Consider the following 26,636-nt stretch of genomic DNA (forward strand, 5'->3'; position numbering starts at 1 on the left):
TACCAAGTTCAGTTCAGTTCAGTCACTCAGTTGTGTCCGACTCTTTGCAACCCCATGAACTGCAGCACACCAGGCCTCCCTGTCCATCACCAACTCCCAGAGTTCACTCAAACTCATGTCCATCGAGTCGGTGATGCCATCCAGCCATGTTACCCTCTGTCATCCCCTTCTCCTCCTGCCCCCAATCCCTCCCAGCATCAGAGTCTTTTCCAATGAGTCAACTCTTCCCATCAGGTGGCCAAAGTATTGGAGTTTCAGCTTCAGCATCAGTCCTTCCAATGAACACCCAGGACTGATCTTTAGGATGGACTGGTTGGATCTCCTTGCAGTCCAAGGGACTCTCAAGTATCTTCTCCCATGGCAAACCACTTCGGTATCCTTGCCTTGAGAACCCCATGAACAGTATGAAAAGGCAAAATGATAGGATATTGAAAGAGGAACTCCCCAGGTTGGTAGGTTTCCAATATGCTACTGGAGATCAGTGGAGAAATAACTCCAGAAAGGATGAAGGGATGGAGCCAAAGCAAAAACAATACCCAGTTGTGGATGTGACTGGTGATAGAAGCAAGGTCTGATGCTGTAAAGAGCAATATTGCATAGGAACCTGGAATGTTAGGTCCATGAATCAAGGCAAATTGGAAGTGGTAAATCAGGAGATGGCAAGAGTGAACGTCGACATTCTAGGAATCACCGAACTAAAATGGACTGGAGTGGGTGAATTTAACTCAGATGACCATTATACCTCCTGTTTACCAAAGCCTTTACTAAACTTTGCTCTATCTAACATTTTCCTCAAGGCATCTTTAACATCTTTATTTCTTAAGCTATAGATCAAGGGATTCAACAAGGGAATCACCACTGTGTAGAACACAGACACCACTTTATCCCTCTCCAGGGCATAGCTCGTACTTGGCCGGGAGTAAATGAAGAGAATTGACCCATAGTACAAGGTGACAGCTGTCAGGTGAGAGCCACAGGTGGAGAAGGCCTTCAAGCGGCCTTGGGTGGAGCGGATCTTCAAGAGGGCAGCAATGATGAAGAAATAGGAGGCAAGGATAAGCACAGCAGGAGTGATGATGTTGGAGGCAAGTATGAAATACAGCACAGCCTGGTAGCTTTCCTTCATATCACAGGCCAACTTGACAAGGGGGGGCAGATCACAGAAGAAATCATCAATGACGTTGTTCCCGCAGAAGCTCAAGGTAAATGTCTCACTGGTGATGATGGTTGAGTTCACAAAGCCACTAAAGTAGGAAGCTGCAGCAAGACTGACACATAAATTTGGGGACATGGCCTGGGAGTAAAGCAGTGGGTTAGAGATGGCCACATAACGGTCATAAGCCATGGCAGCCAACAGGTAACACTCGCTGTAGGCCAGTCCAGCGGAGAAGAAGAACTGAGCTAGGCAGCCAGCAAAAGAGATGCGCTTGTCGTCAGAGATGCAGGTCATCAGGATTTGGGGGGCATAGACGGAAGCATACCAGAGATCCAGGTACGAAAGATTCCCAATGAAGAAATACATGGGTGTGTGGAGCCAAGAATCAGCACAGATCAGAGAAATCAGGGTGATGTTCCCTAAAAGACTGCTGATATATATGATGAGGAAGATATAAAAGAGAACTCTCTGTAAACACGGGTCTGTCGTAAATCCTAAAAGTATGAACTCCTTCACTGTGGTATAATTTTTTTCATCCATTGAATCTGAGTGTTTTTTTTTTATTCCTTTCTGTAAAAAAATGATCAATATGTCATGGTTTAAGGTACTGATGTTATCAGCTTCCCCGTTATATGTAATTTTAGATTGTTTAAATACTCAACTGATGCATATACCATGTTCATTTTAAAAAAATTGTTTATGCTGAACTGGAAATTATTCCTGTTAGAAAACTGTGAAATCTCTCTATGCTGCCTTGAAAGACCAGATTATGAACATAATATAGTTTGTCACCATATGCTTTTTTCTAATCATTCTCCTTTTGAGAGATGGTAATTTGTTCATCTTCTTTTCTGTTTGCAGCTAGAGTGATTGGGGAGCACGTGGAAGACATAAAAAAGGGAGTTTGCATTTAAGCTCTTAAATCTTTGTTTTTTCTAATGAATTACCAGAAGAAGCATACTTTTATTAGTCTGGCCACACTTTGGAATAACCTTGAAAGTGCATTTATGCTAGTTTCTTTGAAGGCAATACTTATATTTTATTTAACTTTTTATCCACAAAACCAATAAAACAGCTAAAAATAAAGTTTAAAAAATTAATAATAAAATGTATAACTTGAATAATACAATAGGTTTACTTAGATAATAGGAATTTGAAACCATATCTATGTATGTATGACATCAAATGCATGCTGAAAGGAAGTTAAAATATTAATCAATGGATAATTGTGTTCAAAATGTGGTTTAATTTCCTACAGAAATAAGAATTAAAAACAGAAAACTAAACTTATCAAACTGAATGATTTGGGGGAATGTGGTGGGCAGAATAGGGCCCATTAAGATGTTCAAGTTCTTTTTCTTAAAGTTGAAGTTTAGTTGATTTGCATTATTACATTAATTTCAAGTGTACAGCATAATGATTCAGCATTTTTACAGATTATACGCTATTAAAGTTATTACAAGATACTTGCTATGATTCTCTGTGCTATACATTGTATCTTTGTTTCTTATCTATTTTATACATAGTAATTTGTATCTCTTAATTCCGTATCTCTAATTTGTCCCTTTACCTTCGTTTCCCCATTGGTAGCCACTAGTTTGTTTCTTGTAGCTGTAAGTCTATTTCTGTTTTGCATATATATTCATTTGCATTACTTCTCAAACTCTACATATGTGATGCCATACAGTATTTATCTTCATCTTACTTCACTTAGTATTTTCTAGATTAATCTACATTGTTGTAAATGGCATACTTTCATTAATTTTTGTAGCTAGAAATATTCTGCTATGTACATACATATATTACATCTCTACCCATTCATCTGTTGATGGGCACTTGCATTGCTTCCATATCTTGTCTTTTGTAGATAGTGCTGCTGGAAACATTGGGATGCACGTATCTTTTCAAGTTAGTGTTTTACTAATTGCCAGTACATGGGGATGTACTTTATGGGGGAAGGATCATTAAGTTAAAAATCAAGAATTTTGAAATAAGAAGGTTATCAGGGTGGGCCCTAAATCCAATGACAAATATCCTTATAGAAAGGAGGTAGAGGGAGGTTTGACTACAGACTCAGCGAAGGAAGAGTGTGACCAGAGAAGCAGAGTTCAGAGTGATATGACCACAGGGAATGCCAGCAACCTCAAAAAGCCTAAGAGACAAGAAAGAGAAGCTCCACTAGAGCCTCTGGGTGGGTCATCACCCTGACTTTAAACCCATCGCCATTGAGTTCTGAGCTCCAGAACTATGAGAGAATAAATTTTTGCTGCTTTAGGCCACCAAGTTTATGATCATTTAATACATGAAGTTATGGAATTCAACCTCTAATAGTCTTCTTTCCTTCGAAAGTAGAAGCATTTCTGCCGCCAGCAATGGGGGAAGAACCGTCTCGGCTTGTCTATGGTACAACTTGCAAAAAAACATAACACCACATAGCACAATCAAAAAAGGGCTAAATCAGGATTTTCAAGGTTCTGAACAGGCATGGATATATTTCTGCTATTAGAGCCAAAGCTTTCAAAACCTCTTATACTCAAGAAAAAATAAAATATATATTTTTTAGGTGATGAGTGCATGTGTGTGTGTGCATGAGTGTGCATACTCAGTTGCATTTGACTCTTTGTGACCCCATGTACTGTGTAGTCTGCCAGGCTCCTCTTCCATGGAATCTCCCAGGCAAGAATATTGGAATGGGTTGCCATTTCCTTCTCCAGGAGATCTTCCTGACCCAGGGATGGAACCTGCATATCTTACATCTCCTGCATTGGCAGGCAGATTCGTTACCACTGAACCACCTGGGAAACTTTAGGTGATGGACTTAAGCTAAAAAATATAAATAATTACTCTCTTGGAACTGTATCTTTTTGATGAATGGAATCATAATTTTAATTAAAAATGTTAATGCTACTTTTATTATCAAAGTAGAATTTATTCAGAATAAGCAAACGAGGATTGGAGTAAGTAATATTTCAGCTCTTTTAGAATTTCAGGAGTGCCAGAAGCCACGATCCTTTTTAACAAAGCATCTTCCTGGAAGTTGCTTAAGATCAAGAATCAATAAATCTGGATTCTGATCTGAGTTGGTTGTTGCCATTTGAAGTAAAATGATAACCTCTAAAGCTTTATTTTCTCACCTACCTTCTCAATTCAGTGAGACTTTAGTGAAAGTGTTAGTCACTCAATCGTGTCCAACTCTTCCCGACCCCACAGACTATAGCCTGCCAGGCTCCTCTGTCCATGGAATTCTCCAGGCAAGAATACTGGTGCAAGTTGTCATGCCCCCCTCCAGGGGATCTTCCCAACCCAGGAATCAAACCTGCATCTCCTGCACTGCAGGCCAATTCTTTACCACTGTGCTACCAGGGAAGTCCTTATAATATATTACACAATAGTCTTATATATAAAAACACAAAAGAGAGATTTTTGAGGTACCCTTACTTGCCATTAATTCTTAGACTTAAAGCTGGCTGCATGCCTTGTTAGAAGGGACACTCAGAAACTTTCTTCCCACAGAATATCTCTCCTCATCTCTAAAACATCTCTCATTATCAGGAGACCCATTTAAGAGGTAGATGGTTCTGGGAGTGGCTATCCAAAAGAATCTGAGGTCTTTGTGATCTCCCAGCCCTCGCCAGGGTTAATGTGTTTGCAATCTGTGTCATTCAGTTTGATAATTTAATCAGGTACTTCTTGAGTTGTAGTCATAATAGCACAATACGATCCCAAAGAAATGCCTAAATATATTAATCTATATCTGTATTTTATATGTTAATCTTAGATGTTAAAAAAGTGAAATATATATAGAACTATAAGTATAGATGGATATATTATATATGGAAATAGATATAAATATAGACAAAGATATATGTATACATAGAGCTAGATTGATAGACATATAAAATTTTTCTCTTTCTCTTAAAGAGCTTCTATCCAATGAACTTCACAACACACAAAAAGAAACATTTCAAAGTCATGAAAATATTGACCAATATTAGTATTTCTATACTCTTACCAACATTAAGGATGGATCAGCTTACTATAAGATAAAGGGAGACATTGGGCCACACAGAGCTGCATGCAACTACTCAGGGTTTATGAGAATGAAAACATCCACAAAGTATACATCTAATTATCTGTTTCACTGAAAAGGAGAACAAGAATGAAAGATAAGACATTTGAAGGCATTTCAGTCTGCCTGCAGTGTAGGAGGCCAGGGTTTGATCCCTGGGTCGGGAAGATGCCCTGGGGAAGGAAATGGCAACCCACTCCAGTATTCTTGCCTGGAAAATCCCATGGATGAAGGAGGCTGGCAGGCTACAGTCCATGAGATTGCAAAGAGTCGGACACAACTGAGTGACTTCACTTCTTTCTTTCAGCTTTCTTCATCAATTGTAACTATAGGAAAGAAAACCTTACTGTATTTCTTGAAATGGAATTATATTATGATTTGATTCTATTGTAAAGTGTTTTGTTTTTGCCCATATGGTGATTTACTGACCTTTTTTTGCCTGGTCAATTCAACAAGGTAGTTGCTTTGTGAATTATAAATAGTTTTCTCACTTTAATTTCAACTAAAGCCCAATTTTTTTCAGATTACCTTAGAATAAAAAGTGCCTTCTATTCACTCCACAGGAATCCTGTTTCCAAAGATAACAATACTGGGAGAAAATATAAGCCCGAGAATCCCTTTGGGATTTGCTTCTACAAGCAAAGAACATGCCACATGCTGTCCTGGTGCCAAGTGACCAATTTTAATGCCAGTTATCTCTCTGGGATGAAGTAGGAAGAGAACTCTCATAATCAATATAATTGGCCCTGTTAATCTGTAAAACTCTTCAGTTTTGTGACTTTTGTGCATCCATTTGTGATAAAAGAGTTTGGAAGAAAGGAGTAGCCCAAAGCACACAACCAATGCTTGAGAATTATTTGTAGCCCATGGCTCAGCTGGTTAACAAACTGCCTGCAACGCAGGAGACCCGGGTTCGGTTCCTGGGTTGGGAAGATCCGCTGGAGAAGGGCATGGCAACCCCCTCCAGTATTCTTGCTTGGAGAATCCCATGGACAGAGGAGCCTGGCGGGCTACAGTCCATGGGGTCACAAGAGTCGGACATGACTTAGAGACTCAACCACAACCACAGTGATAGAGGGTGTGATGGTTGCATGGCATCACCAACTCAATGGACACAAGTCTGAGCAAACTCCAGGAGATAGAGAAAGAAAGGGAAGCCTGGCTGCTGCAGTCCATGGGGTTGCAAAGAGTTACACACAAATTAGCTACTGAAGAACAATTACAATAATGAAATAGAAATCATACAACTTCTTTCCTTGCTTGCAAGTACAAGAGATAATATCCAAGCAGAACTCAGAGGGAGAGTACAAGGACTACTCTGGGACACACTTGAAGAGCGGTGGGATTATGCAAATTTTCATGCAAGACCTGGGAAGTTTGCCTGGAAGTTATACTAAGGGAGCTGAACACATGGTGAAGGAGGCTAGCAAGCTAGAAGAGGGTAAAAGCCTTGTTCCTTTCTGTTTTCACTCCCTGTCCCTGTCAGTGTCACCTTAGAAACGCTTCTTCATTTAATTAGCAATTGTATTCCAGTAGTTTTGCATTTGGTTACAGCTTGCAACTTTTCCTACCTTGGTTGCTGCTGCTGCTGCTGCTGCTGCTGCTGCTGCTGCTACGTTGCTTCAGTCGTGTCCGACTCTGTGCAACCCCATAGATGGCAGCCCACCAGGCTCCCCCGTCCCTGGGATTCTCCAGGCAAGAACACTGGAGTGGGTTGCCATTTCCTTCTCCAATGCGTGAAAGTGAAAAGTGAAAGGGAAGTCGCTCAGTCGTGTCCGACTCTTAGCGACCCCATGGACTGCAGCCCACCAGGCTCCTCCGTCCATGGGATGTGCCAGGCAAGAGTACCTTGGTTGAAACAGCCGTAATTCAGCACCTCAGAGACACAAAGCCTCAAATATGTGGATTCATGTCAATCCACTACAATTTGTAAAGTAATTAGCCTCCAATTAAAATAAATAAATTTTAAATAAAAGACCACATGGCAAAACCAATACAATATTGTAAAGTTAAAAAATAAAATATAATTAAAATTAAAAAAAAAAGACCACATGGGTCTCAAAATGTGCATGCCAATGTAAGGGACACAAGTTCGATGCCTGAGTTGGGAATATCCCTGGAGAAGGGAATGGCAACCCATTCCAGTATTCTTGCATGGAGAATCCCTGGACAGGGGAGCCTGGCAGGCTACAGAACATGGAGACTGTTAGTCTTTGTCTAACAAAGAGTTAGACATGACAGAGCATACACATGCACAGTGTCTGTAGACATTCCAAATTAAAAAAAAAAAAAATCTTGCTGGAGATTGCTTTCATAATTTCATAACAGCTTATAATTATATATTAAAAATTTATAAATGGAACTGTTTTTACTTCTACTTCCCCAACTGGAGGGGAGGGGCTGTCGTTTGCCAGCTTATACAATATCCTATATCGAAATCCAAGTAGACTATTTACACAAAAACAGCAGGTTTTGTCTGATTTCTCCCCAGAATTTTCTCTTATATCTATTTTTTCTTTCAGTTTTCAGTTTTTACACCTCTTGTTAAACCTACTGCAACACATTATCTCAAAAATACCTTCCTCATCTGGCTGCCTCCTGCTTCAGGCTTAGACTACTGTGCTGGCACTAAACTTCTGGATCCTGGTTGCTTCTGCTTTGAATCCTTCCTCTTCACAGCTGCTCTAATAATTCTCTAGAATCTTGTGTCATATTTTTACTCCAGTGCTTTAAAACATATCACATTGTTTCCTCATTTCCTCCAGAACTGAAACAGGTATGGCTATGGGTAAGCTTAGGCTGTGTGCCTATTTTAATTCTTGCTATTTCACGAAGTATACGGATAACACAAACGTAGGCACATAAATGCAAATTTACACAAAGAACTAGAGAGTGTCCTTGGACAACACTCAGTCTTGGAGGGAAAAGAGATTAATCATGAAAATCTGATCCCAGAGAATGGGAGCAGACAGAAGTGATTTGTAGAACATTGTAGATAAAGTCTATTATTATTCAGCCATAAGAAAGAGGGAAACCTTGCTATCTGGATGAACCTGGAGGGCATATTGCAAAATGAAAGATCCAGATGCAGAAAAAAAATACTGCAGAATATCACTTATATGTTAAATCAAAACAGTGGAATTCAAGAGTGGTTGTCATGGACTGGGCATTGCTGCAAATGGGAGGACTTTGGTCCAAGAGTACAGCTTTTCAGTTTAAAGATCCAGAAGCTTTGAGGATCCAATATACAACATGATGACTGTAATAAATAATAATGCAAGTACACACGTGGCCCAGTGTTCATTGCAGCACTATTTTCGATAGCCAGGACATGGAAGCAACCTAGATGCCCATCAACAGATGAATGGATAAAGAGGCTGTGGTACATATACACAATGGAATATTATTCAGTCACTAAAAGGAACACATTTGAGTCAGTTCTAAGGAGCTGAATGAACCTAAACCTTCTAAACAGAGTGAAGTAAGTCAGAAAGGGAAAAACAAGCATTGTATATTAACGCATATGTATGGGCTCCAGAAAACTGGTACTGATGAACCTCTGTGCTCAGACGCTCAGCCATGTCCAGCTTTTTGTGACTCTGTGGACTGGAGCCCGCCAGGCTCCTCTGCATCTCTGCAGGCAGCAGCAGAGACACACACATAGAGAACAGACCTGTGGACACAGTGGGGGCAGGAGGGGGTGGGGTGAACTGAGAGGGGAGCACCGAAGCATATACATTACCATATGTATTACCATATGCATTACTATAGGCAAAATAGACAGCCAGTGGGAATCTGCTGTATGACATTGGCAGCTCAACCCAGTGCTCTGTGACAAGCTAAAGGGGTATGGGGCTCTGTGACAACCTACAGGGACAGGGTGGAGTGGGGTGAGGAGACGTGATGGGGTGGGGAGGTGGAATGGTGTGGGGAAGGGAGAGGGAGGTGCGAGAGTAGGGGGATGGAGGCATATCTATGGCTGCTTCATGCCCATTTATGGCAGAAACAAACAACACTGTAAAGCAATCATCCTCCAATTAAAACTAATTTTTAAAAAGTACTGTAGAAAACAAGTACATAATATACTTGAAATTTGCTAAGAGAATAAATCTTTAGTGCTTTTATCACTCACAAAAAATGGTAACTATATGAAGTAATGAATGTGTTAATTAGCTTAATTGTGATAATCATTTCCCAATGTATACGTATATCAAAGCATCATGTCGTACATCTTAAATATATAAAACTTTTTGTCAATTTTTTAAAAATGCTTTTTGATGATGTACTCAAGTATTCTCATCTGAGACCTGGAAGGAAAAAGGAAGAAATAGTACTTGGTCAGGCAAAGTGGTCTTAGAGTCTCTACAAAACCTATGAGTCACTCCTATGCCAGGACCCAGCGTGAGGAACTCCGCCCGTGGCAAAGGTCATGAGGAAGGAGGCTCGGCATACGCAAAGGTGGGATCAAGCCTCAGGAGTCCCCCTGGATATTCTCGAGCATCTACCCCCAAAACCAGAGTCTGCCTACTTTACTGCTTTGTGCTCTCACCTCTGACTTTACGGGGGGCTGTCCCCCACCACCATCTTGCTCTCTCTGAAAAGGAGTTAACTTACAGCTCCAGTTAATAAAGTTCCTGGGCATAATAGGAGTGTTTAAATCCAAACCTCTCAGATAGCTCTCTAACTTGCCTGACAAGTTTACCTGGACTCCTACAGCTATGCATACGATTGTTTACAGTCTCCCAGCTTCGAGAGGCACGGGAAGCTTAAGATATTCAAATAGCTTAGAGCCTCTCGGAGAGTTAGAAGCTGTCAGAATAAAACTAGTAGAAGATTTCATTGATGAGCCAATGCTTGCTGCCAAGTTTCCACATCCCCTGTATTGTATCCTTGAATGTGTATTAATTAATAGTATTGGTATGTAGAAAAAATAAGTAGTGGCCTTGGTGTTAGCAACTTTAGACCCTTAAGGTAATAAATTCTTTCCTTTGTTGTAAACCCGCTGCACATCTGCCCTATAGGAATGCAACTTTATCTAACACCTTCGGAGGATGGCACCAAACTTTAAAATAATTACTCTTAGAAAAAATAAGTCTTATGGTTGACAAACCTTTATCAAGAGTCATAAAATGTTAACAGGCCTTCTGGCCAGAAGATGATGTAAATCACCTAAACCATTTGTATATGATAAATTTGTGGAAAAGAAACCCTGGTTTAGATAAGGATCAAAGACTACTGACTGCATGATTTCACACCCCCTGTTATCCTCTATGTGCAACTTAGGGTATAAAAGCCCCTGTTGAAAATAAAGCTACGGGCCTTGCTCACCAAAGCTTGGTCTCTCCATGTCATTCTTTCTTTCACCTTCTGGCTGAATTTCCATCTGGAGCGCAGAGGCCCGCCAAGCCTACTAATTTTGCCTGGGCTTCTAAGATCTGACCGGGGAGGCCTTAGTGTCTCCTGTCCCTCAGGAGAATGGGAAGATGCCTGTGGCCTGCGTAGGTGGCGCAAGCTTCTTGGCTTGAAGTTTTATTGGTTTTCCACGTAAACCAAGCTATTCAGCCTCTTTTCTCAAATGAATTTTCTTACTGAGCTATCCCTATTTAACCACACTTTATATTTCTAATTAATACTTAATTAAGCTATTGTTTCACTGACGCCGTCTCCCCTTTGAATTCCCTGGATCTGCCGGGGATGGACCCCGGCACTCCTATCCTGTGACTTGGAGGCTTTCACCACCTGCAGGTGAGATAGGAGAGCCCTCCTCTATCTAAACACCCGCTCAGTGCCATCCACACATGCCCGACCTTGAAACAAAAGATGGAGGGGAACTAAGGCAAAGGGGCAGAAAATGTCACTGTGTGTCTAGGATCCCTAAGGACCACTCTGAGAATGAGGCTTCCCTGGTAGCTCAGATGATAAGGAATCCCTGCCAATGCAGGAGATCCATGTTCTATCCATGGATTAGGAAGATCCCCTGGAGAAGGAAATGGCAACCAGCTCCAGTATTCTTTCCTGGAGAATTCCATGGATAGAGGAGCCTGGTGGGCTACAATCTATGGGATCACAGAGTCAGACACAACTAAGCAAGTCACACCAATATACTCAGAGAATGCAAGAGGTCAAAGCTGCTTAAGTGTAATTATGTCAGGTACAGGGGCCATTTTTTGGAAGGAGAGGAAAAAGGAACAGGTCATAATAACTGACTGTGTTTTTAAATTTATGAAATACTCTTGCAAAATAGAGGAAAGTGAAAGTGGCTCAGCCGTGTCAGACTCTTTGAGACCCCATAGACTAGTCCATGGAACTCTCTAGGCAAGAACACTGGAGTGGGTAGCCTTTCCCTTCTCCAGGGGACCCTCCCAATCCAGGGATTGAACCCAGGTCTCCCACATTGCAGGCAGATTCTTTACCAGCTGAGCCACGACAGAAGCCTGAGAATACTGGAGTGGGTAGTCTGTCCCTTCTCCAACGGGTCTTCCCAACCCAGAAATTGAACCAGGGCCTTCTGCATTGCACGTGGATTCTTTACCAACTGAGCTGCATAATAGAGGAGATCCCTGTACAAGGCTGGACAAATTAAGGCTGAGTCATTTGCACTTCTATAAACAGAACCTCAATCACAGAAAAATACTTCTGTTTATGCTGCTGCTGCTGCTGCTGCTAAGTTGCTTCAGTTCTGTTTATGACCCTACTGTAAATCACAGTCCCTCTAAGTAACCTCGGGCCAGTCTTGGAACTTGACAAGATAATAGTTCATGCTTCCCTACATGACACAAAAAGGCTCATAAATTATGGCCTTCCTGCCCAGTCATGTCTTCTGCTAGTCATCACCACCATGCTTTCAATGGCGCAGACCCTTAGAAATCTGTCTTATTACCTGGAAAAGCCTCCACCATGAGCACCTCTCCTTGGATTTGAGCATGTTGTTCCTTGAGCTTGCAATATTTTTGCAAGCTACTCCACCTTGCATGGTTCTAGTCACACCACATAATTCAAGTCAAAAATTAGCCTAAACCATTTGGCATTCCCCCACCATCTTGCAAAAATAGTATGAATCACTCACTGTTCTTTGTAATGGTGATTCCCAACGAGGTGCACTTCCGTACAAGGTAATGACAAGGATTCATCTCCAATATATACAAAGAACTCATGCAACTCACTATCTACAAACAAACAACCCATCAAAAAATTGGCCAAAGGTCTAAGAGACACAGATGTCCAAGAGACATAGGAAAAGATGCTCAGCATAACTGCAGTTCAGTTCAGTTCAGTTCAGTTGCTTAGTCATGTCTGACTCTTTGTGAACCCATGGACTACAGCACACCAGGCCTCCCTGTCTATCACCAACTCCCGGAGTTTCCTTAAACTCATGTCCATTGAGTCAGTGAGGCCATCCAACCATCTCATCTTCTGTCATCCCCTTCTCCTCTCACCTTCAATCTTTCCCAGTATCAGGGTCTTTTCAAATGAGTCAGTCCTTCACATCAGGTGGCCAAAGTACTGGAGTTTCAGCTTTAACATCAGTGCTTCCAATGAACACCCAGGACTGATCTCCTTCAGGATAGACTGGGTGGATCTCCTTGCAGTCCAAGGGACTCTCAAGAGTCTTGTCCAGTTCAAAAGCATCAATTCTTCTGCTCTCAGCTTTCTTTATAGTCCAACTCTCACATCCATACAGGAGAAAGGCAAATCAAAGCTACAATAAGGTAACAATCTACACTGATCAGAACAGCCATCATCAAAAAACCTACAAACAATAAATGCTGGAGAGGGTGTGGAGGGAAGGGAGTTCCCTTGCATTGTTGATGGGAATGTAAATTGATACAGCCACTTGGAGAACAGTACGGAGATTCCTTTAAAAAATTCTAAAAATAGAATCACCACTATTGAACATATAACTGAGAAAACCATGATTCAAAAAGACACATGTGCAAAGCACCATCAGCACCAAGAACTCAGGATTCCCTCCACATCTGTCCTCCACTCTCAAAACTTAATAAAAAGAATGGTTACTATGGCAAGTTCTTGCTGAATTCCAGGCACAGGGTTGATAATTTTATGGATATCATCTCACTCAAACCTCAAACACCTGAAAGAGATAAAATCCTGCCTAGGGTAGTGGGAAACTTTCTTAAACCTCAGATAACTAAAATAAAAAGTGTATAAGATATACATTTCTCTAAGAAGTAAAATTGTTTTTAAAAACAGCAAATAGCAACTATATTTAAGCATTCTATGAATAATTTGCAAAATAAGTTAAAATACACAAAGTGTTTAGAACCTTGTTATATAGATAGATAGATAGATAGATAGATATAGATATAGATAATATATAATTTTAGAATCAATATTAATATTGTTTGATTTATTTATTTTGAACACTGAGGTGCTTTCCATATCCTTTAGGGAAGATGGCATAAAATCTGAGAAATGGCAGTTTTTCTGGTAATGTGAAATTCCTATCTAATTCCATAAATTTTATCAAGTAGTGCTCTGACAAGAATATTAGAGATATATGAATGGTAAGACAAATAGGCATTGCTGATTTTAAAAATCAAAAGCAAACAAACATGTAGTCCCTGCCTTCAAGAAAGATAACATAATCAATCATGGAAATGTAATTGAAAGCAAATATTATAACACCAGGGTTCCCAAGTGGCTCAGTGGTAAAGAATCTGCCTGCCAATGTAGAAGACACGGGTTCAATCCCTTGGTCAGAAGATCCCCTGGAGGGGGAAATGGCAACTCACCCCAGAATTCTTGCCTGGACAATCCTATAGACAGAGGAGCCTGGCGGGCTCACTATGGGGTCACTAAAGAATCAGACACAGCTGAGTGACTAAACAACAACATTATAATACTCTGTCTTTTGCAGGAAAATATAAAAGGAAAAAAAATCTGTTAAAAGGATTTATCTTTAGTGCTTTTCAATAAATTTCATCCTGAAATTAAACTTAAAAATAAATAGTCTATTTAAAAAGATGAAAGAAGGTGATTGTTATCTGAAAAGAAAGTTGAACCTGAGGCAGGTTAAATGTAAAGGGGTAGGTTGAGTGGAGTTTTCATTTTCTTTCTGCATACTTTAGGGATTTTGACTCTTTTTAATAACAGACATGAATTAATATAACATTCTAATAAAAACTTAAAAGAATCATTTATTTCTATTTATAAACATATTAAATACAATTAATGCCATTTATGAATGATATTTTTTTTCTATACAATTATTTTTGTCCATATGTGTACAGTCATAAAAAACCCAGTCCAACTTCAGCATAACAAGGAAAGATGCTTTTCTTGGATAAATCTTGCCACCTTGTGTCTAAAAATAATACTGTGCTTAAAGTATTCACACATGTGTTCAACAAGAAGCACTGTCCTTTAGCCAGGCTCTCCTACCCTAGTTACTTATAGAATCCATACCCTTCCAAGTATCCTTAATCTAGAATCCTAACTTTGTAGTATTTATAATACTGAATAATTTACATTTATTTGCAGTTGTATATTTCCCTGTATCCTCTGTAAATCACAAACCCCCAAGAACGCTGGGTGATTTTTGCCCTGAGTCAGATATGACTGAGCACGCATGCAAGAAGTAAAACACAGTGTTTTGATACACATATATATATATAGTGCTGCTGCTGATGCTAAGTCGCTTCAGTTGTGTCCGACTCTGTGTGACCCCATTGACGGCAGCCCACCAGGGTCCCCCATCCCTGGAATTCTCCAGGCAAGAGTACTGGAGTGGGTTGCCATTTCCTTCTCCAATGCATGAAAGTGAAAAGTAAAACTGAAGACATTCAGTCATGTCCAACTCTTCGCGACCCCATGGACTGAAGCCCACCAGGCTCCTCTGCCCATGGGATTTTCCAGGCAAGAGTACTGGAGTGGGGTGCCACTGCCTTCTCTGATATATAGTGCAATGAGTACTATATCCAAGCTAATTAACACATCCACCTTCTCACATCATCATCGTGTGTGTGTGTGTGTGTGTGTGTGTGTGCCTGTGTTGAGATCACCTGAGATCTACTCTCTTAGCAAGTTTCCAATATAATATAATCATTAACTATGATCACCATGCAGCACTTTGGGTTTCTCAAACTTATTCATCCTGCATAACTGAAACTTCACACACTTTGACCAACATCTCCCTGTTTCCCACACCTCCCTGTCCCCGGTCTACTCACCATTTCTATGAATTTGACTTTTTGAGATTTCACATGTAAGTGGGGTCCTGCAGTGTTTGTCTTTTTAACGCCTGGCTCATTTGCTTCGGATAATGTCCTCCGGGGGCTTACCAGGTGGCACTAGTGATAAAGAATCCACTTCCAATACCAGAGACACAAGAGATATGGGTTCAAGCTCTGGGACGGGAAGATCCCCTGAAGGAGGAAATGTAACCCACTCCAGTATTCTTGCCTGGGAAATCCCATGGACAGAGGAGCCTGGCAGGCTACGGCTGATGGGGTCGCAATGAGTTGGACACAATTGTGCTCGGTGACTGAGCACACTATCCTCCATATTCACCCATGTTGTTGCAAAACACAGGATTCCCTTCATTCTAAAATTATAGGTATAGATAAACATATATCACAATTTCTTTATCCATTCATTCATCAATGGACATTTAGAATGTCCAATGTACTGATTTCATTTTCTTTGGATACATATTCAGAAATAAAATTACTGAATCATATGGTAGTTCAGTTTTTAGAGAAACCTGCAAACTCTGTTCCATAAAGCCTATGACAATTTTCCTTCCCCAAAATGCATGAGGGTCCTTTTTCTCTACATCTTTGACTGCACTTGTTATCTTTTGTCTTTTTGACAACAGTCATTCCAACAAGTAACAGTCCATACCTCATTATGGTTTTAATTTGCACTTTCCTGATGACTAGTGATGTGGAGTATATTTTTATATATCTGTTGGTCATTTGTATGTCTTCCTTGGGAAAAAACATGCCTATTCAAGTCCTTTTCCCATTTTTTAAATCAACTTCTTTGATACTTTTTACTACTAGGATGTTTGAGATCCTTGTATGTTTTGGACATGAACTCCTTATCAGATGTATGATTTGCAAATATTTTCCCAAACACAAGTTGTCTTTTCATTCTGGTAACAGTTTTCTTTGCTGTGCAGAAGCATTTTGATATAGTCCACTTGTACATTTTTGTATATTTTGATTTCTGGGCTTTTGGTGCCACATTCAAAAAATCATTGCCAATGTCAAGGATAATTCCCTGTATGTTTTCTTCTAGTTTTTACAGTATAAAGTATTACATTTAAGTGTCTAATCCATTTTGGGTTGACTATTGCATGTGCTGTAACAGCAGGATCCTACCCATATTTCTCTTTTGCTTGATTACTCATGGCTTTTATTGCAACCCTCTCACTTTTATCTTAAAACTTAGCATTGTTATGCCTTGTAATACCTATTCAAAATTGTTTTATCAATTCAGGACCTCCCCCTAAGCTAGTAGAATGCTTGCTGTGTTGTATATTTGCTCTGAGTGTGTTTATGTGTGTGTGTCGGACACGACTGAGCGACTTCACTTTCACTTTTCACTTTCATGCATTGGAGAAGGAAACGGCAACCCACTCCAAGGTTCTTGCCTGAAGAATCCCAGGGACTGGGGAGCCTGGTGGGCTGCCGTCTATGCGGTCGCATAGAGTCAGACACGACTGAAGTGACTTAGCAGCAGCAGCAGCATACAGCATATACACATACAAAGTTTACATGCATTGAAAATATATAAAGTATATTTGCATATATTTCCTATATCCATTCAGCAGATTATACCATCAACTATCTCTGAGAAAATATTCAATTTATTTTTTTAAAAAAAGCTGGCCAGAAAAAAGCAAGGTTGATTTAATTGAGAGCAAGGGTCATTATTTCCCTGAGTGCTCAAGACTATTTCCTTCCCCTTACTGCCTCTGTCAAAAAGTACCAGGAAGCTCTGACTTTCTTTTTAAAAAATTCTCCTTTATTTCTCTATCACATATTTCTAAAATTCCACAAGAATAAGATTGTCTTTTTTAATAGAATGTCCTTTGGGACTAGTCATGAGTTAATCATAAAATGTTAAATATTCTCTTTCAGTGTGATTAGTTATTTGAGCTTTCTTTTCTTCCCTCCTTGCTTCTTTCCTCTGTTTTTTTAAGTAGCATGGGACCCTACAAGGAGTAACCACCCTAATCATCAGGAGGCCCAGGTTCTTAATATTGCACTTCTATCTCCATGACCTTAAGCCAATCGATTCTTTATTTATTTGTTCCCTCATCTCACAAACAGAAGTATCAGCCCAGATTGTTGCTAAGGTAGTTTTCACTTCTAACACTTCTGGGATTCAAAAAAACTTTGAATGAGTTTCAAACCTAAGCAATCAGTAGTTAAATCTTCAGAGAAGCTACTACAGCAGAAAACTAACTTAAGTTTTTCATCCGAACATTTTTACTAATCTTCTGTCTAACAAGATGCTTTGGGCATTATTAAGACTGATTGAGTGTTCAGAGATGGGCGATTACTAACCTTGAAAGAAATTATTTGCCTCACTCCTAAACAAGTTTCAGAGGAACTAATTAATGAAGGCAGTTTTAAATAAGAAAACTCCCTGGGTGATAATTGCTGTTCAACTCTGAAATGTAGCTCTTGAGGCCTGATACAGTGAGGCAGCAGAGAAGAACTGACCCCGGGGAATCACAATGACTTTGTAAATTAATGTAAGGAGTGGGGTAGTTCTGTATAGCACTATGAGTTTATTGATTGTTATCCTGGTTTCTTGAAGTTAGATTGTTTGCCCTACAAAACAAACAAAAGAAAATTTATTCCCATTTAGCAAAAACTGGCAAAGCTAGAAGAATAAATTACTTTATAAAAATCAGAAGCTATAGGAAAGGCTCTAATTCAAACTCTTTGCTAGTTGAAGAACATGGATCCTAGTCTTCAAAGGCTGCATATTTTGTTATTCCCATTACATGACATTATAGAAAAGGCATAAATATACAGACAGAAAAAGATCAGTGATTGTCAAGGGTTTGGAGGTGGGTAGATATGTAAAGTAGGTGAAGCAGAGGAGATGTTACATTAGAAAAATTAAGTAAAAAGTGTATGGGATTTCTCTGTATTATTTCCTGCTGCTGCATGTGTGTCTACAATTATCTCAAATAAAAACTTAATTAAAAACAAAAACAGAAGAGTGTGTGTACCTCAGGAGGACACTTTCAGGTCAGAACACCAGGCCTTGATCTTGAGCAAGTTATCTAAAAACCCTGACTTTCTGTTTCTTACAATGTAGCAGCAAGTTAGTGGTACTCACAGTCAGGAATTAAATAAGACAGTGTATATAATATGGCTAGTAGATCGTAACTGCTCAATAAATATTAATTCTCATTCTTGCTTCAGTTCAGTTCAGTTCAGTCACTCAGTCGTGTCTGACTCTTTGTGACCCCATGAATCGCAGCACGCCAGGCCTCCCTGTCCATCACCAACTCCCAGAGTTCACACAGACTCATGTCCATCAAGTCGGTGATGCCATCCAGCCATCTCATCCTCTGTCGTCCCCTTCTCCTCCCGTCCCCAATCCCTCCCAGCATCAGAGTCTTTTCCAATGAGTCAACTCTTCATGTGAGGTGGCCAAAGTACTGGAGTTTCAGCTTTAGCATCATTCCTTCCAAAGAAATCCCAGGGCTGATCTCCTTCAGAATGGACTGGTTGGATCTCCTTGCAGTCTAAGGGACTCTCAACAGTCTTCTCCAACACCACAGTTCAAAAGCATCAATTCTTTGGCACTCAGCCTTCTTCACAGTCCAACTCTCACATCCATACATGACCACAGGAAAAACCATAGCCTTGACTAGACGAACCTTTGTTGGCAAAATAATGTCTCTGTTTTTGAATATGCTATCTAGGTTGGTCATAACTTTTCTTCCAAGTAGTAAGTGTCTTTGAATTTCATGGCTGCACTCACCATCTGCAGGGATTTTGGAGCCCAAAAAAATAAAGTCTGACACTGTTTCCCCATCTATTTCACATGAAGTGATGGGACCGGATGCCAAGATCTTCATTTTCTGAATGTTGAGCTTTAAGCCAACTTGTTCATTCTCCTCTTTCACCTTCATCAAGAGGCTTTTTAGTTCCTCTTCACTTTCTGCCATAAGGGTGGTGTCATCTGCATATCTGAGGTTATTGATATTTCTCCTGGCAATTTTGATTCCAGCTTGTGCTTCTTCCAGCCCAGCATTTCTCATGATGTACTCTGCATATAAGTTAAATAAGCAGGGTGAAAATATACAGCCTTGACGTATTCCTTTTCCTATTTGGAACCAGTCTGTTGTTCCATGTCCAGTTCTAACTGTTGCTTCCTGACCTGCATACAAATTTCTCAAGAAGCAGGTCAGGTGGTCTGGTATTCCCATCTCTTTCAGAATTTTTCACAGTTTATTGTGATCCACACAGTCAAAGGCTTTGGCATAGTCAATAAAGCAGAAATAGATGTGTTTCTGGAACTCTCTTGCTTTTTCCATGATCCAGCAGATGTTGGAAATTTGATCTCTGGTTCCTCTGTCTTTTCTAAAACCAGCTTGAACAACTGGAAGTTCATATTGCTGAAGCCTGGCTTGGAGAATTTTGAGCATTACTTTACTAGTGTGTGAGATGAGTGCAATTGTGTGGTAACTTGAGCCTTCTTTGGCATTTCCTTTCTTTGGGATTGGAATGAAAACTGACCTTTTCCAGTCCTGTGGCCACTGCTGAGTTTTCCAAATTTCCTGGCATATTGAGTGCAGCACTTTCACAGCATCATCTTTCAGGATTTGGAATAGCTCAACTGGAATTCCATCACCTCCACTAGCTTTGTTCGTAGTGATGCTTTCTAAGGCCCACTTGACTTCACATTCCAGGATGTCAGGCTCTAGGTCAGTGATCACACCATTGTGATTATCTGGGTAGTGAAGATCTTTTGTGTATAGTTCTTCTGTGTATCCTTGCCACCTCTTCTTCTTATCTATCTTATCATTCTTATCTTGTCTTCTTGTCTATCTTATCGTTCTTGCTTAACTATCACTATTATTCTCACCCAGGCTATTGCACTAGCTCCTTACCTGGTCGCATCACCTCTAGACACTCTGACCATCCTACGCAAAGCCACCTTTCCAACAGGGTAGCCCTAATGTGATCAAAATTAGCCTCTTTCTAAAGAGTAATGTTCCAACTCACTACACCAATTAGATCATAATATGACTCCACCTATTTTTCTGTTCATATCCCATACCACTCGACTTTACTGTTCCCACAGTCTCAACTAAATGTGACCCCCTATTTGTCACATCTCCAGGCCCCTCCTTGGGTCATTCCCTTCACCTGCTATTCCTCTCATCCCAGTTGGACATCCAAATCCTACCTTCAGTGCCCGTCTCAAAGGTCACCTCCTCCACAATGATTATTTACTGCCTAATCTAATACACAATTAATATTCCTTCCTTCTTTCCTTCCTTCCTTTGAGTCTTCATCAAACCCTGTGTTTCCTTCTTATGATTATTAACAATTCTGTCATAAATTTTAGTCATTATACATTAGCCATGCATTATTCGATTGGGACTTTCATAAGGATAGAGACTATATTTTTCTAGTTATTGTTATTAATAGCAACAATAAAGGCCAAGAAACTATAGTATTTTAACTTTAGTAAATAAGCCCTATTGTGTTGCTCAGAAACGGTTGTAAGTCTATTTTATAAATGTGAAAATGAAACCCTCCTAGGAGCAAGGTATCCGGAGGTTAAAGAAAAAATTAATGACAAAGTTCAGTCTGATACTCTCCCCTTTGACTTCCTATCCAGTAAGCTTCCCAGACCAATATCTTCTTAATCTTACCTGGACAAGATCACCAGTCCTGTATTGTCAACGTTGTCAACAGTCCATATGCTCTCAGGCTTCCCACATAAACTCTTACACATTTGCCAGAGTATTAGTTTCATCTCAGTTTTACAAAACAAAATTATGCAAAGATTATAGTCATTTAACTTCCCCAGTCGCATGTACTATTCCCGTTGTTTTGTTGTTTTGTTTTTTGTTGTTGTTGTTGTTTTTGTTGTTTTCACACCAAAGGGTCCACAAGCCCAAAATCTCCTAAAAGCCCTTAGAAGTACCTCATCAAGGGCAAAATCCATGCCACAGAGGCCTCAAGTTTAAAACCAGGTAAATCAAAGTATGAAATGAGAATGGTGAATATGTCTTTTATACCAAGAATAGTAAATTAAAAATTGGAAGGCTATAAATTGGCAAGGGAATGCTTAAAGCATTGTTCTTGACTGGTACTGAATAATAAATATGTTGAACAGGTTTATTTTGAAATCCCAATCTCAATTAAAAATAAATAAAAGGAGACTTACTACCCTGAAAAGGACAATGAAGAATTAAGTGGACATTCTTAAGGGTATTCTAGGATCCTTTTTAAGTAGATATTATAGAAATGTACTCATTATAAAAAGCTTAAACAACACAGAAACATAGAAAAAATTTTTCAATGATCTCATCACACAAATATAACTGCTACTAAGTTAGGTGGTTCATTTCTGATCTTCCTTGTTTTAAACCTTTCCCCTCTGTTTAGTGTTTTGAAAACATCTGTATAACATTTTATTTTTACTACATATTTAGCCAGAGAATAATATCTTCGTGGTTTATAAACACTTGTTTAAGACTGGTAATAGCTGAAAAGTAGTTTTATAAAGAGGACAAAATGCTACAGTTTATTGGGCTTAAATATTCAACAGAGAAAAATTATTATTTTAGTAGTTGATCATTCCATCTGTAGCCAGGTGCATCTGAGCCCAAAGCTTGTACTTTTAAGGATAAAAGTCATAAAAGCCATTTTAAAATCATATTGAGGTTCTCATTTTTTAATTTTTTTTTCTTTTTTTGTAGAGAAAAGGTAGAGACCTGGATACTTCTTTAAGGCAGAACATATACCCTTATTCTGTATAAATCCTGTTTATCATTTTTTTTTAATTCATAGTAAAATAACATAAACACATATAAAATTGTCATTTTAACCATTCAATGTATAATTGACATTATACGTAATTGACAATGTATAAGTAACATTAGGAAAATAACACTGTCATACAACCATTACTGCCATCCAACTCCAGAATTATTTTTTCACCATTCGAAACTAAAACCTGTACCTATCAATAACTCCATGCTGTCCCCTCCCCTATCTGCTGGTGTTCACATTCTATTTTCCATCTCTGTGAATTTGACTACTCTTAGCTTCCCAGGTGGCGCTAGTGGTAAAGAACTCACCTGCCAATGCAGGAGATGTAAGAGATGCCGGTTTGATTCCTGGGTTGGGAAGATCCCCTGGAGAAGGAAATGGCAACCCGCTCCAGTATTCTTGCCTGGAGGGTCCCATATGGACAGAGGGAACCTAACGGGCAACAGTCCATAGGGTTACACAGAGTCAAAAACAACTGAAGCGACTTGGCACAAGTACCTCAAGTAAGTGGAATAGTACAAGATTTGTCCTTTTGTGTCTGGCTTATTTCACCTAGCTGAATATTTTAAATTTCATTCATGTTGCAGCATGTATCAGAATCCCATTCCTTTAAAAGGCTGAATAATATTCCACAATATGTATATCTGCCTGCAATGCAGGAGATCCTGGTTTGATTCCTGGGTCGGAAAGATCCACTGGAGAAGGGATAGGCTACCCACTCCAGTATTCTTGGGCTTCCCTTGTTTCTCAGCTGGTAAAGAATCCGCCTGCAATGTGGGAGACCTGGGTTCAATCCCTGGGTTGGGAAGATCCCCTGGAGAAGGGAAAGGCTACCCACTCCAGTATTATGACCTGGAGAATTCCATAGACTGTATAGTCCATGGGGTCACAAAGAGTCAGACACGACTGAGCGAATTTCATTTTCACTTTCACTGTATGGATATATCAATTTGATTATCCATTTATTTGTCAATGGATATTTGGGGGTTTTTTCCCCACATTTTTGACCGTGATGAATAGTCCAGCTATTGTCAATAAGCTTTCTAGCCATGCAAGGACAAAGCAAAGATTTTCTACTGAAATTAGGATGAATATGATAATATAAAATATTAGCTAGTTTATGAACATTCATTTAACAAATATTTAACAAATAAGTGTGTCTGGTGAAGTTTCCTGGCAAATACAGCTCCACCTGGGCTCCCAAGTCTGTCCTCACGTTCATCAGACACATGCGCACCTTTGGCTGACTTGTCATGTTACTGACATCTAGGCTGCAACATGACTATCTGACATCTCGTGAACATTTTGCAGTTTGGAGATTCATCAGCTTTTGGAATATGCTATATGTGAACATGAGGCTGGATTTGAAATTCATTTGCATTGTAACAAGAAATCTCAACACTGTGTTTCTCAAAAGGAGAAAATGAAAAGCTTTAGCATCATTTCTTTAAATTTAATGTCAGGCCCTTTAAGTATTTGAATGAGACAAAAATTAAATTTCAAATTATTATGGACAAAATTGATAGGGCTTCTCTGGTGGCTCAGGTGGTAAAGAATTGGCCTGCAATGCAAGAGACATGGTTTTGATGCTTGGGTCAGGAAGATACCCTGGAGAAGGAAATGGCAACTCACTCCAGTATTCTTGGCTGGGAAATCCCATGAGCAGAGGAACCTAGTGGGCTACAATCCATGGGGTCCCAAAGAATCTGACATGACTTAGCGACTAAACAACTCCAACAAATAAAGTAGAAAACTGATGAGAACTGACTACATAGCAAACTCTACTGCTCTGTGGGGAAATAAATGGGAAGAAAATCAAACAAAGAGGAGGAGATAATACGCATATGTAGAGCTGATTCACTCTGCTGTATAGCAGAAACTAGCACAACAGTGTAAAGCAACTATACTCCAATAAAAATATATTTTTTTAATTTAAAAGATTATTCTTCAGAAATTTTTCATAGTCATTTCAACTGAAAAAGCTGAGGTAAACTGTTGGAAGCACACTTAAGTTTTCCATTCAAACATTTGGGGAAAAAATTATTTGTAATTTTTATACAAATTCAAATCACCTTTCTTATCATTTTGAATTGTATTTGTTTCATTAAAATATGATATTTGAAAATAATACAATATTCCACTTGGATACTCCAGTCGTTTCCCAGTGTCTTCAGTGTGCTGAACAATTAACATGTTTCTTTATTTTACCATGACATGAAATCTATTCGGCTCTATGATGACTAATTTTATGTGTCAATTTGGCTGGGTCACAATGCCCATCTGTGACCAAACATTATTCTACATGATTCTGTGAGGTGTTTTGGGATAAGAATAACATTCAAATCAGTGAATTTTGAATTAGATTGCCCTCCAGGATGTGGGTGGGCCTCATCTAATCAGTTGAAGGCCTGAATATACTAAAACACTCATCTTTCCTGAACAAGAGAGAATCCTGTGGCAGACTCCTTTCAGACTTAAAATTCCAGCATTGGGTTTTCCTGTGTCTTCAACCTGATGGTTGGACTTGAACTATAACATCAACTCTTTCCTGAATCTCCACCCTGCAGAGTTTGTACTTGCCAGCCTCCGTAATATCATGAGTTCATTACTTAAAATAAATGCCATTCTACTTATACACACACATGCTATTGGTTCTGTTTCTCTGGAGGACCCTGACTAATACAAACACAAATGATAACAGCAAACAACTAGAGTTCCTGTGTAACAAGACACTATTTCAGTCACTTTACAAAAATTAACTATGTAACTACTATTATTATCATTTCACTCTATATATGTGGTTACAGAAGCTCAGAGGTATTAAGTAATTTGCCTAGGTTCACACAGCTATTAAGTATAAAAGTAAGAATATAAACCCAAGTTCTGTTTTAATGTATATGATCTTAATATGTATTAATAATATACTTCTTCTCTAGGTCTGAATAAGAATAGTGTTTTTCAAACTGCAATTTAAGTTCTATTAATTGGAGTAAAATCACTGTGCATGGAGACTGTAGCCATCAAATTAAAAGAGGCTTGCTATTCTTTTCGCATATGATATTATACATGTTTCAATGCCATTCTCCCTAATCATCCCACCCTCTCCCTCTTCCACAGAGTCCAAAAGACTGTTCTATACATCTGTGCCTCTTTTGTTGTCTCACTTACATGGTTATCGTTACCATCTTTCTAAATTAAAAAAAAAAAAAAGATATTGGTCAACTTAAAAAAATAAATAAATAGGAGGAGGAGCCAAGATGGTGGAGGAGTAGGACGGGGAGAACACTTTCTCCCCCACAAATTCATCAAAAGAGCATTTAAACGTCAAGTAAATTCCACAAAACAACTTCTGAATGCCGGCAGAGGACATCAGGCACCCAGAAAAGCAACCCAACTCTTCGAAAAGAGGTAGGAAAAAATATAAAAGACAAAAAAAGAAACAAAAGAGGGAGGGACAGAGTTCCGTCCCGGGAAGGGAGTCTTAAAAAGAGAGAAGTTTCCAAACACCAGGAAACCTTCTCACTGCCGAATCTGTGCCGAGCTTTGGAAGCACAGAGGGCAACATAACAGGGAGAAAAAATAAACAATTAAAACTCACAGGTTGCGAGCCCTACGGTAACTCCCCCAGCGGAGAAGCAGCGCAGACGCCTGCACATGCTATTAGCAAGCGGGGGCTGGGCAGGGAGGCGCGGTGTGGGCTGCATCGCTTAGAGTAAGGATCTGGCCTGAATACCCTGAGCGCTATCTGAGCGAAATAATTTGGGCTAGCAAACCAGACTGGGATATCTACCACGCGAAAAGCCAGCCCCAACCTAAGACACCGCCAGGCCCGCGCACGGAACAAAGGACTGAACAGATAGCCGGCTGCAGACCTTCCCCCTCTGGTAACAGGCAGCCAGAGCCAGAGGGGGGCAATCGCAGCCCCAGAGAGACATTATCTATAAAACTGTAAGCAGGCTTCTTTGTTAACTAAAACTTCTTGGGGGTCTGGACGGTCAACATCTGCCTGAGAAGGTGCGCCGGTTTTACACCCAGATAACCGAGTGGCAGGGAGGCGATAAGTCGCAGCATTGGCACTCGCCAAACACCTCATCACCTGAGCTGCTCGGACCTGGGAAGAGCACAAAACGCAGGCCCAACTGAGTCTGTGCCTCTGAGGACTACCCGAGTGCCTGAACCTGAGCGGCTTGGACCTGGGAGGTACATGCAGCGCAGGGCCGGCCTCGGATTGATCCCGGCGGAACAACCTAGAGCCGGAGCAGTGTGGGCAGGGAGGCTACACGCGCCGTGAGTGGGTCAGACCCAGTGTGGCTGAGGCACTGCGAGCGCAGGCCAGTGTTATTTGTTTGCAGCATCCCTCCCTCCGCGACTGAACAAGTGAGCCTAAAAAAAAAAAAAAAAAGTTTCC

At 39.9% G+C, this 26,636-nt stretch overlaps 1 protein-coding gene across 1 annotated transcript; it reads right to left on the reverse strand.

Moving 5' to 3' along the window:
- Positions 1-736: 736 nt before the first annotated feature.
- On the reverse strand, positions 737-1,696 carry LOC133261113 (olfactory receptor 9G19-like). Its single transcript, XM_061439670.1, has one exon. The coding sequence runs from the start codon at positions 1,694-1,696 to the stop codon at positions 737-739; it is 960 nt and encodes a 319-aa protein (XP_061295654.1).
- Between the last annotated feature and the right edge of the window lie 24,940 nt (positions 1,697-26,636).

The sequence above is a fragment of the Bos javanicus genome, chromosome 15 (genome assembly GCF_032452875.1).
Source record: "Bos javanicus breed banteng chromosome 15, ARS-OSU_banteng_1.0, whole genome shotgun sequence".
NCBI classification, from domain to species: Eukaryota; Metazoa; Chordata; class Mammalia; order Artiodactyla; family Bovidae; genus Bos; species Bos javanicus.